This window comes from Motacilla alba, chromosome 2, assembly GCF_015832195.1.
Source record: "Motacilla alba alba isolate MOTALB_02 chromosome 2, Motacilla_alba_V1.0_pri, whole genome shotgun sequence".
Taxonomy (NCBI): Eukaryota; Metazoa; Chordata; class Aves; order Passeriformes; family Motacillidae; genus Motacilla; species Motacilla alba.
Window position 1 is genome coordinate 45684948 of NC_052017.1, and position 13159 is coordinate 45698106.

The window sequence follows — 13159 nt, forward strand, 5'->3', positions numbered from 1 at the left end:
CATTTGATAATTTGTTTCTTTGAACTTTGTGGTCTGTACTTCTATCTACTAATATTTAGACTGTTGAATTTATTTTAACTCCACATAAAATCTGAATAGAAATGCTTGTTTTAGTTTCTACCTTTACATTTAGCTGCTACCCTACACTGATACTAGTCTTAACATCCTTGCTGATGGTAGACATGTTGCAGTAGCCTTTCTAACCATCCTCTTAGGCTGTGATTTTACTATGTATGTATGCTCATGATAATTATATTTTATTTTTTACTTAATGTAGAAAGTAACTGCAAAGATACAATTAAAAAAAATTTTTTTTAAACTGCCTGTAACAGATACCAAGTGCTGGCATTTGCGACAGATGCTGATGAGAGACATGACACAGAACAGCGAAAACTCAGTTCTGGAAAAAGGCTTGTGGTAAAACCCGTTTATTTTACATACCCTGTATGGACACTGCTCACATATTGAAATGGATGATGCTAAGTAACAAATGGAAACATTGTCTGCTGACAAAGGACCTCATCCAAGTGCTGCTAAAGGCAATGGAAAGACTCCAGTGGATTTCTATTAAGGTTTCTTTGGGCCTCAGTTGTTTTAGGCTGGGCCTTAAAACTTGCTGTTGTTCTAATGAGAAAAGAAAAACAACTGCAGCAGAAATAACTATTTCCAGGGCAATCTTTGTAATGCAAAACCTACACTGTAGTAAAATAGATAAATAGGCACACCTGAATTATTGATCATGTTTTTAAATGAAGTCTGATTGTGCCTTTGTATTGTAGAAAATGAATCTCATTCTCCTTGGGGAATCCTTTGTACTTAGAGAGGCATTCTCAGTGAAATGTTTCCATAAATAGTGTCCTGAACTCTTTGTCAAGAATCTGTGGATTCAATAGTCTTCTGGAAATCCCTGTCACTAATTTGTTTAATACTTGAGCTCCCTCTCTGTAAGATGAAGAGAATTTAATGTTTTGTGGTCCTGCAGTAGAGTTGCTTGTCTGCTAAATATACTGCATATATAAAATGCTAGAGTCATCATATTTCAGGTACAACAGTAAAATATTGTGAGAGCATCTTTCTTCCACTGACTAATTGTAGAATTTTTCAAATACACGTAGGCTGAATCCTATCTGTAGAAATAGGAGAAGGCAATTTATAAATAAAAAACTTGGAGACTTCATCAGATATACTGCAAATGAAACAGTGTTTTTAAAATTTAAAACGTGAAGCATGCTTGGAAACAAATGTAATAGGCTGGGTTTTTCCCTTTAACTTTTAAGATGGCACTTTCTGTTTCATATATCAGATATGGCAGGATATTTGCTGACACATTCTATGCTCTTTAAGTAAAATAATTGATGTTCTTCTTACAGGAAGTGCTGACACTTGAACTTTGATATATTTTTACTTCAAAATTCTAAATTTCTGTTTAAGCTGGGCAAAAGTTGAAAGCATTTTTAGCATGTGTGTTTAGTTGAAATTTCTCAGAGGAGCTGAAGAAGCAAACCAATTAAATGTGTCAATAAGCAGTGGTATTGTTTAAAGACAGGTGAGGCAGGATTTCTAAGTAGTTGTTTGTTATATCAATGTACATAGTTGGAGAAGTAAACAAACTGTGACATAAACCAACATTCTCCAGATTAAAGCATGTACATGAGTGACTGCAAGCATAAATATTGGCTTGCATACCTGAAACATTTGTCTAGTTTTCCATTTACATATTTTGGTAGAATCAGTTGTCACCTTTTGCTCTCTATCCTTGTCCTTAATAACCAAGAATATGTATAGGGGCAGATGAAAATGATTCTAAATATCTATTCTTAGATTGATTAGTAAAAGTATAAAGCATTTCCATTTTGAATGAGATGTGTATATTAAATTCTAAATGTACTAAACTGAACTGCACAGCGAACAGTTCATGACTATTAAGATGTTTTTGCTGCTTGAGTCACATTAAGGAAAGTTACTGACTGCCCTCAGAATAAGAGGATAATTCTTATCCAGAGAAAGACTTTGATTTTGCTTTTCTATCTATGTTAATGATATGTAATTTGATTAGTTCTGAGCCTTCTCAAAGCTTTGTCTTTAATATGCAGTTGTCATTTGATTTCTGGACCATGATTTTTCCTTTGAAGGTGGATTGGGTTTTAAACATCGGAGAGCAAGCACTGGATATATGCGTTGTCTCATTTAATCAAGGAGTTTCTTCTGTTTTTGTGCTTGGTGAGAGAAACTTCTTTTGCCTAAAGGATAATGGGCAAATACGATTCATGAAGAAGCTTGATTACAGTCCAAGTTGCTTCATTCCTTACTGTTCAGGTTTGTAAAAGGAAAATTTTACTTTAGCTTGGTTACTTTTTTTTAAATTTTTTTTTTAACCACTGAATAAATACATTTTTCTGAATAAGCAGGTTGGGGCATTGTGCAACCTGCTCTGGCGGAAGGTATCTGTGCCCATGGCATTTAGGTTAGATATTATGAAGAAATTTTGAGGGTGGTGTGACACTGGAACAGGTTGCCCAAATGGTCCAGTATTGAAAGCCAGGTTGGATAAGGCCTTGAGTGACCTGCTCTAATGGGAGATGTCCCTGCCCATGTTAGTGGGAGCTGGGACTAGATGATCTTTTAAGGTCTGTTCTAACCCAAGCCATTCTGTGATTCTGTGAGTCTATGGTCTGTAGAATCATAGAATTTGGAGCTCTCTTTTTGAACAAGGCAGGTTTATTTTCAAATGTTACTTTTTGTGAAGTGCCATAATTTTTAGAGTCTTAATATTTTCTTATCACTAAATGAAGATACTTGTCTGGTGCCCAGCTATCAAAGCAACAAACACAGAAGAATGACAGTCTTTTGAAGAGTAGACTAGTGTTTGAGGATTTATGACCTTTTGATTTATGACCTTCTGATATTTACAGATTCTTAAAAATATCAAAGTTTATTGTTATTACATTGGTGGAAACAACCTGGTTAGATATTTGGTTAGAATGATAGACTATTAATACCTATTCTCTTTTAATGTTTCAAAAACTATCTGACAAATTTTTGACAGTATGTCTCCTTTTGAACAGGAAAAGGAGAATAAACAGGAAAATACAATTTTAATTTTTAGATATTTGATCTTAGGAATCTTCACGTTTTATACTATCTGATTTGATAAATAAACCCTATAAATGCATACACATTTAATTGGTATTCACAAGTTAAAGAATTAGTGAATTGTGTAAGTAACAGATATTTAATCAATGTATATTTTGCCATATCTATACTGGCATGTCAACATGGCCATTATGAGTCTTTTTCATGTTTTAAATTACCAAACATGGCTGGCCAGAACCTAGAAAGTTATGGCATGAATTATGGAATATGCAACTGAAATTAGTATCCATAATTAATCACATATGTCCTTGGTTGTGTCAATGTAACTTTCCTAACTTTTGATGCTTTATACTGAATTAATTTATAACAACTAATGGATTAGAAATAAAATAAAACAGAACTATAAAGAAAATACTGTCTTTTGAAAAATCTTGCATCCTAAAATTGTTTTTTTTATCTTTGAATAGTGCGAGAAGGAACAATAAACACTTTAATTGCAAACCACAATAAAATGTTGAATGTTTATCAAGATGTTACGCTGAAATGGGCCACTCAACTTCCCTGCATTCCTGTATCGGTAAAAGTAGCGAATTTTCAGTAAGTAGCTTGTTAAAGTTTACTTTTTACTTAGATTAATCTCTGGTTGTATAAACTTCATGTAGATCCTAACAAACAGTTCTGAGGTATGTAACAAATAAGGTAACTTTTAAAGGGAAAATTTTAAGTTTTTTTCCTTTGTTTTGTAAAATGTTCATTTTATTAATGAGTGCGTGACCTGGGGTAACTTTATGATGCTTTATGTATACTAGAACAATACTAGGATTGCTCTATTGTGCTTTAGGTTTTCTGATGTTTTTGAGTAAAGTTTGAACCTGGAGTCTCATAGCTCCAGCCCAGTAGCTTCTTTTTGAAGAATGAAAAGTGTGGTTGTGCAATCTGGCAAGGTCCTTCCCTGAGACAGAAAAATAGGGAAACTCACTGAAAATCTGTTCTTCATTAAGCATTTAAGAGCATATGCATTCCAGAGATGATTTGTTAGAACAGATTATTAAAATCCAGTGTTAAATTATGGAAATAAAAGAATGTTTAAATTGTCGAGGGATGCACTGCACCAGACCAAAACTTTTTCTAAAAGAAGCATGAGACAGATCAGGGAAAAAGTGGTTGGTTGGGGGTTGGGCATAGAGAAGGTAGGACATGTTTATAACTTGTGCTGACTGTCACTGAAATAAGCAAACCACAGAAAAATTCAGCCAGTGTTTTTATACAATCCAATTTATGCCTGTGCTGTGTGCCCCCAGAGCTGGGCTGGGTGCTCCTTGCCCAGTGCCTATGACCATAGGGGATGCAGTAGGAGTGTCCTTGTCATGTAGATCTGATCCTCAGCAGGCTGGTGGCTGCTGGGCCAACATCCACTGGATTGCTAAACATTTGATCATAAGTCAAGCATTTTACCTCCAAACAAATGGAAATAGAACATCTGACTTAACTAGCTTTACTGAGTTGTGCAGAGTAATCTGAGGGATGTTTGTATTTTGTTTGTTACTAATAGATACAAAATTAAAAAAAAATCATAATTAATTTTTTTAGGAGAGAGTTGGGCTGGCTTTCATCCAACAAACAGGTCTTTAACAAGTGAAAAATAATGAACAGTCTCAATGGGCCACTTAGTATAACCCAGAAGTTAATTATGTAGGATATGACAGTACAGCTTTTGAAGTATGGAAAAAATATTTGAATTACAAAAATTTGAAAAAAACCATTGATGTTTACAATAGCAGATTGCACTAACATTTGTATACACAATTACTTGTTTGGGAATCCATTATATTGAACCATCTGTTTCAATAATGTGTCTAAAATGTTTATGAAGCTTCTGCCTGTTCCCTGTGAACTTCAACACTCAGCAGTTTGATACTGGGGAGAAATCTGAGACCCTAAAATCTGTCCCAGCTCAATTTGCTAGTTAGAATTCCCACAGACCTATAAATGCCAGGGTTGTGAATGTTGGGGTTGTGTTCTTTAGCAGGTAGAGAGGCACCAATGTAGTCATGCAAACCTTTTTATACAGCTACTGATGAGCAAAGGAACATCTGTGTGCCTGCCCCCAATGGCCTGAAAGGCAGGGAGAGGTGCAGGGCTGTGTGTTTCTGAGCTATGCTTTCAGCTGTCTATTGGAAAATATGCAGTATGCTTGTACTCCCTTCTGGCATTAAAAACAAAATGAACTGCACAGCAAAAACTGTAGTAAAGCCTACAGAGATAGTAATTTGGCTTAAACAAGGCATGTGTGTTTGTTTTGGTGGGTTTTTTGAGTATTTTGAAAGGGAATTCTTTGTGAGTCAATGTGATAATGATTTTCTTGTACACAAGAGAGACCTCGGTCTTAGCTGGGGCCTCTGAGCACAGCACTACTGTAACATAAATAATATTAAGGACTTTAATAAGCATAAAGTTGTTAATCCTACACTGCTAAAAGATTGAAGTGCCTTAAATACAATGTATGCCAATTAATTACTTTCTTCACTTTTATTGCAAAAATACTTACAAAGTAAGTGGAGCATTCTGAAACATTTGTCTCTACAGTTCATGCATGTTCATTTGTATTTTCCCCTTGGCATAATGTCTGCTAGTTCTAATGTGTGACTCTAGCTTGCTGGATAAGAAAAACACTGTTAGAAGCTATTTTATGTAAATCCCTTGGGGCAGGACTAGTGATTTCCTCACAAAAGCAGTTTGTGATTCCAGTGTATGCCCCTTCTTATTATTTATGAATTGATTTTTCCTCTTAAAATAACATGTAATACAGTATTTCTCTATAGCAAGACCAGTATGTAGAAAAAAATAATAACATACTACAACATTTGAGATTAAGTTCCAGTACAAACTGCTTGATTTTCATCACATTCTCAGAAACATGGAAGAAAAAATAGAATCAAGGAGAAGCGGTTACTTAGAATATTTTAGGTATTTCTGCACTCTAAAAGTTATGTATTTTTAAGCTGTTAAATTACACTTTTTTGCCTTCTGTTAAAACCTGAATGCTCTCTGTCAGGATGTTGAAAATTTGCTTCAAAAGTTTGTGATCAGAAACATGAACTGTAAGCAAAATTTTGAGTGCTTATCTTATTCTGGATTTTTCCTGAATATCTCTGTGACTAGTCACTGAACTGGAAGTTCACTTCCTGTAATTGTTATAGAAGTTTATCCCTTATTTTGTTGGAAGTTTATATTCTTGTTCTGCTAATGTATATTAGTTACTGTTTCTGGCATATTTTTAATGTCAAGGGGACTCCTACGTACTTCACACTGCCTGGATTGCTTCAGAAGTGTAACCACTTACACTGACAATTTCAATTAATTTGAACTGCTTAGATCTTTGTGTCAGCACAAATTTATCTTCCCATGAATAAGCCTACTTGAACAGTTATGTTTTTGCCTGCCCTGGGTTGTTATCCTTCAAGTTGTGGCTGTGCAAACACATTCTCACTGAAGCTGAAACTCATGAAGAGGATGGTTTAGGTGTTCTGCCTGAGTTGATTAAAACCCCCAAACATCCCCACACCAAATCCACAAACAGCCCCTCCCAAACCTTTCTAGAGTGGTTTGAAGAGAAACTGTCCATATGCTGCAGCTGAAACAGCTGAAGTCTAGGAAAGTTACACAGGGGAATGACAAGATTTCCTACTCTGCTCAAAATTTCAGTGTTGAAATAGTAGTTGTAAGCAGCAGTATTTGCTTGGTATCCGTGATAATTATATAAGTATCTTCATAGAATTGACTTTAAAGTCTGTTCCCTTTCTTTCTGCCCTTGAGTTTCCATTTTTCTATTTCATGAGAGACCTCTTTTCTAAGACCTACTTTGTACCTCCACATCTCCTTTACAAAGGAAATTTCATAAGCAGCATAATACAGATTATAAATGCTATGAATTTTTCACTGATTGATGCTTCTTGAGATGTGTTAAGATTTTTTTTCTCTCTGTCTCTTTCTCACTTTTTATGAGCACATCACAAGTCGTACTTGTTTTCTGTATCTGAATTGTTCTGTCTCCATGTGCTTGACCATAAAAGGTCCTTGGAGTAGATTATAATACCTAGACAACTACTCTTCTATGTATTTGACACTTGGCAGAGCTGTTTCAAAGAGTACATCTTTTAATGGCTGATTGATTGCACTGAGTATTAGTTACTCTGTCCTTGTTGGCCTGAAACTAGAACATTATGTTAAGGTGCATTTGGTCTGAAGCAAAATAGCTTGTGTTGCCAGCTTCTGGGATATTTCTGTCACAAACATCTGAAATGCCAGTGTGGATTGAGTTTAAACACATAGATAGAGAATTATATATACACATATTTAAGGTTTGGATGTAGTCTTGGGAAAGGGGTTTCTGTTTTGACTACTACCAAGTTATGAACCTGTGTTTTGCCATAGGAATGCATGAAGCCTTTAAATTGGGGGCTTTTTTTTTTCTTCTGAAAATTTTTAAAGTTCACTATTCTCCACTATTTCTTGGTTTTGTTTGTATACGGTCTTCAAGTTATATCTGATAAGCCTGCGAATGTCGAAAGGTAGCCTGACTTTTTTCTTTTAAAATGAAATAGCCTGCGAGCTTGCTAAAATACCTCTTTTCTTTAAATCAATGTTTCACAATGTCTCTAATTTTGGTTATTTGTGCTTTTGACTGTCCACCAAGAAATTAGGTCTGGTGGAATCCATATGGCAAAAAAATGTTGATTTCATGTGGAATTTATCAGCAGGCACAATTCAAATAGGAAGCCAACCTCAGAGTTTAGGGGATGTGTTGTGAGGAAGATATTTCTTCTGTCTCTATTCTGCTGAGGACTCTTAGTACTTTAGGCACCAGTTTATCAGCAAACATGATGGCTGAATGAGGCATATTTTCCCCTTCAGCCCCATTACAATTTGGTTAGTAATATCCAAAAGAAAAAATTTTGAGCCACTGTAGTGAGGCAGAGATTTGTGATTTTGTGTTTGGGGTAAGTCACCTGTTCTGAAAACGGCAAATGGTGATTTAATTTCCCACATTTGTGACCAATTATCTCAAAACTTATGACTTTTATGTAGGGTCAGTTGTGCATGCTGTTGTCCTGTGCAGGGTCAGGAGCTGGACTCCATCATCCTTTTGGGTCCCTTCCAACTCAGCATATTCTGTGATTCTCTAGGTAGCTGGATGCTTTGCATATGTAGTGCCTCTTGTTTATAGGAGCTACGTCTGGGAATTAGAATACAGGAACCAATTCTGTTTTGTGATCATTTTTATCTACCTCTATATCTGTGATCAAGACTGTTCTTCATGGAAAAAAGATTCTTGAAAAGAATAAACCACATAATGATGCATATGCCATATAAAATGTGAAGTTGCTTTTATTACCTGGGGTTGAAAGGTATGGACAAGTTGATGAAAGTAGCTGGAATATTTGCTTTCACTTTCATTTATTTGACAGATAAATGTCATTTTACTTGGTAGTGGAGCAGCATGTTTTCTGAAGAGGAAATATAAAAAAGTCTGGAAAGGTTTTTTTTATGCCAAAGTAATTTATTACCTCCAAAGAATTAGACTTTCTGAGTTCTTAAAATATTAGATTTCCAGCACTCAACCTTTTAGCTTGAGTTAAGCTAGTAAATATATTTTCATTATTTGAGATGGGGGAAAAATAGGTTTTCTTTTTTAAACAAAAGTAACTGTTGAAAAGTCAGGAAATAAAGTAGACTTTATATGGTCAAGATGACAAGCAGGGTTACTTAGCAAGCTTTATCCACACTTCAGCTCTTTATGAACTTCAAGTCTGCCTAGGTTTATTTGGAACAGTGATCACCTAAAATATATCATAGGGTCCCACAGAATCACCACTGATTCTGTTTTGCTCAGTTTGCAATCAAGAAGTGATTTCTGTCTGCGAATTGCTAGTACTGCTTCTCCAAGTATGATCACTGCAGCCTTGACTGTTGGGGTCATGCCTGAACTCCTAACATTGGTACATGAGCCATGAGCCCATTATGACTGTGTCAGATAGTAATATTTTAATCAGCCGTCTCTTAAAACCAGCTACCCATAGGCTATTGGTGTTAATTTTTTCACATATGCAGTCCTGTATTTGATTTTGCTGAATTAGAGGCAAAAATGTATTACTTTAAGGTTGCATTGTGTAGGCTGAGATGCAGGAAATATTGCAGCTTACTGAATCACTGAAAAATTACTGATTTAAGTTGCTATAGTAGTGTCCAATTTTCTTACTACTTATAAGACAAAATAAAGTGAATCGTTACATCTAGAATTTGTAATGTTGTTCTTGTATGAGTCTCTCCCCTTGCATAAATGATAAAGAAGCAGACTGTTTGACTAGTGAAGAGACTCACATTTAATCTTCTATGTAATCATGTTAATAAGTGTTTGAATATCCAACTGTCCCATGTGATGCTGATAGCCATGACTACTGCACTTTCCTGTCTCTCAGGATATCCCCACTTGTGTTACAGTTACACAGGTGCATTGTAAAAGAGTATTTTATAATATTTTAACATACAAGTTAGTTTTAAAGACAGTGACTTCTCATTTACTAAAGCAATAGTTTCTTGATGTGTACTGAGTAATCATTTTACTTCAACTCTACTAAAATTCATTCACCAAAATGATGAGTGCCTGCAGAAAAACTCCAAGTGCTTTAACCCTGTGTGTGAAAGAATACTTGAGAAAGGCTTGGGTGGGTTTTATGACTTAGTACCTTACTGTGTGTTACAATACTCTGTTCCTATCCAGTCTCTCCCCATCAGTCTGCAGTCTGAGAATCCTGCAGTCCTGCAAGGCTGAGGAGTTTTGGTGCCTGAGACACAGATTGTCCCACTACCTCCAACACACTTGAAGCAAAAGCCAGTGGACATTTGATGCTGCACTTCAGGGTTGCCCATCAGTTTGCATTTTGAAGGGGAACACTCTGCTGAAAGAGATATTAATTGTGTTTACTACATTTAAAACTAAACCCATCTTTCCCACAGCACCAAACAATAAAGAGTTTTACAGTTAATGCAGTGAATGGAGAGAATAACCTTTTTTTCGTTTTTGAAAAATATTTGTTAACGATGCTCCCTTTGGATTTTCTGATGTATTAGTATTTCATAATATTAGAATGGTTGGTAAGAAATGTGTGGTAAGAAATGTGGTTTGTATACTTACTGGTCGAATGAGATTTAAAGTCCCTGTAGACTGTTGTTCACTGGCTTCATAGAACAAGACTTGTGTGTGTGTGAGTAATAGCTTCAGCCTGACATAGTTAACTTGCTTGCAACTTCATGGCACTTTATCTGAATAAAATTATACAAAAAAATCTCTTAATTCAGCAACATGTCTCCTTAAAGAAGAGAACATAAACAAGGGTTTAAATTATTTGTTTTGACGCAGGATAAATTCCCAGATTTGAACTCATATGTAGCCCAACAGATTGATGAGTTTAATTTAAATAAGGTAGGTGAATCAAAAAATTGTAGTTCACAATTCTGGTGTATAGTCATTGGTTGAAAATGTGCTTTTATGAAATTTTATCTTCCAATATTTTTAAAAGAATATTAAAATCTGCAATCAGTTTGTTAGTGAGAAAGTATTGGCCTGGTCCAAATATGAACTTGAAATGAAAACTTTTTTTCTGGCACAGAACTGTAGTATGTTGGGTGGTTGGATGGATGTACTTTATGTAGCTGGGCTTTCCAAACAGTAGAAAAGCAACAGGATTACAGGAATTGAATTTAACTGGAAAAATCATGGAGAAATATTGTAGTTGAATTAAATATATAAGGTGTAAAAGTGCAACCACATATATGGTAATACTGGGTGTAGTCAAAATAAAACTCCCCTCATTGAATTTTTTAGCTATACAGGTGCTTGAAAATACTTTGTTCTTCATTCCAGCCCATCTGTTATTCCTTATTATAACTGACATCACCACAGCTACCACAACTGTTAAAGAATCACTGTATAAAAATGACAAAACTTACATATAAACCCTGCAAAACTTAGCACTTATTACACAGTTTTATGGAAAGAAAACTGCAGGAATCAAACTTTATAGTTTGTTGAAAGATTTTCCCTTTCTGTATAGTAGTACTGTAATAGAGGCAATGCCAGTTATGACGTATGGTATGAACTGTTCAGTTTTATACACGTATATATATATATATAAATTTTTATTTGAGTGTTCTGTAAGAATGTTGCCTGATCTGAGAAATTAAATGCAGAGATTTCTAGAATCTTTCTACTTAAACATAATTGCATTTTAAAGAAATGTTTTTAAGGAAAAAAAAAAGATTACGTCTGTTTTTCTCATTGCTGATCTGCCACCAGATTTTTGAGAAATGGCAATAGAAAATATGACCCTTTTCAAAGGTCTTTTGAAGAGATAAATTTAAGATGTGTATCCTAGCCACAAAATAAGAATGTGATTGTATTTCTTTTACTTTAGTAGGATTCTGATCCTGAAAATGACACAGATGTGCCACATACTATGTCCAGCATATACTGTGATTTTCTAGCAAGCTAGCTTCAAATGGTATTTACTCTATGATGCTAAGCACATGCCCATATTGCCAATTCTCCTAATTTTATTGCATGTCACTTATTTGCTTTTTCAAAAAACCTACCTTTACACTTATATGATTTTGTAAGGGTTTCAACTTTAGAATAACACAAAAAATATTCCTACCTTCATGGTTCTAGAGAAAACCTTAGAAGTGGAAATTCTCAAGAACAAGAAGGCAAGTAACTCCCCTCAGGTATTTTAAATAAGATCCTTGTATTTAAACAAATATCTTTTTTTTTTTTTTTTTTTTTTTTTTTTGGCTAGCCCACTATTTGTGTGTGCCAGTTGTTGTGACAGAGTGGACTATAACTTGTATCAGGTTCTTAACTCTCAGTCTTGAAGCTGGCTGTTGAGCAGTGGGTTTGAATTTATGGATGTATTCTGACACTCTATCCATGAAAGTGCTGGATGTCTTGTTTGAAAAACAGTTTTATGAAAAGTTTCAGTCTGTTGATTTTGAATGTCTTGATTATTATGCTAGTAACCTGAAAGACTTTTTTTGTACAAGGAGGAGCACGTGAGACATTTATGTCAAGCTGTGGAACTGAGAGGCAGCAAGCAGTGCAAAGTGCTAGAGATGCTTTGAAAAAACAGTTTTGTTCTTTACCAGACAGGGTGAGGATACAATTATAAATGTTGTTAAAACCAATAGTAGAAAGTGTACACACTTTTTCCTTACTAAAATGCTGGTGAATTTTGAAACTTGCAGGCAACTGTGAAGAGAAAGAGATGTAAACTAAGTTTACAACAACTGAACAAGTTGAGTTGTCTGTTTTGAAAGTTATGTAATTCTTCAAGCTTTCAGAATAAATCTGTTTTAAAGACACATTATGGTTATTATTGTTCACCTCTTTATAATGTGTGCCTGGTCTAAATTTCCTTGTGTACCTCCCAGTATTATCTTATAGGAAGCCAACCATTAAGAATATACTTTATCTAAAATGAAAAACTTAACTAGAGTGTGGATTTTATCAGTGAATCTCCTTGCATCTCTTTTATTTTGGAAGCAGAGAGCCCAGGGGCCTCTACAGCTTGCCTGTAGCAGTATGGACTCTAACCACTACCTTGAAGTGGGAGAAGAGGAGGCTTAGAGGAGGGATAAATTTTGAGGCTCTCCATATCGTAAATTGACAATGGCATAGCTGTTAGTAGAGCCTTTGCAAGCTGTTAAATACCTGTCTGCCAGTGAGGGAGCTTGGACTTAAAACAGATTGTAGGTTTCACATGAAAAAGTGCAAATGCAGAAATACACGCTAAGAAAGAGTGAAGCATGGAGATGTTTTAAATGTGTCACAGCTGGTCATAATTTTTTTTCTTGTTGCTAATGCTAGTACTGTCACAGAGAAATCACAATGCAATGTCTCTTGTTTCTTTTTGTTTAGAGTTCTGACATATTGGCTGCACTCTTACTAAAGTAATCCAATTTGCTTGTCAGTCCTCACATTCATTTTCAATTCTGCTAATGCCACTAAGCA

General features: G+C 35.1%; 1 protein-coding gene across 1 annotated transcript in view; it reads left to right on the forward strand.

Moving 5' to 3' along the window:
• The window catches only part of BBS9 (Bardet-Biedl syndrome 9), a 287717-nt gene that overhangs the window by 34193 nt on the left and 240365 nt on the right, over positions 1-13159 (forward strand). Inside the window, exons 7-9 of the mRNA XM_038164848.1 lie at positions 333-417; positions 2133-2316; positions 3561-3690. Coding sequence (XP_038020776.1) covers positions 333-417; positions 2133-2316; positions 3561-3690 — 399 coding nt within the window. The remainder of the gene's footprint in view (positions 1-332; positions 418-2132; positions 2317-3560; positions 3691-13159) is intronic.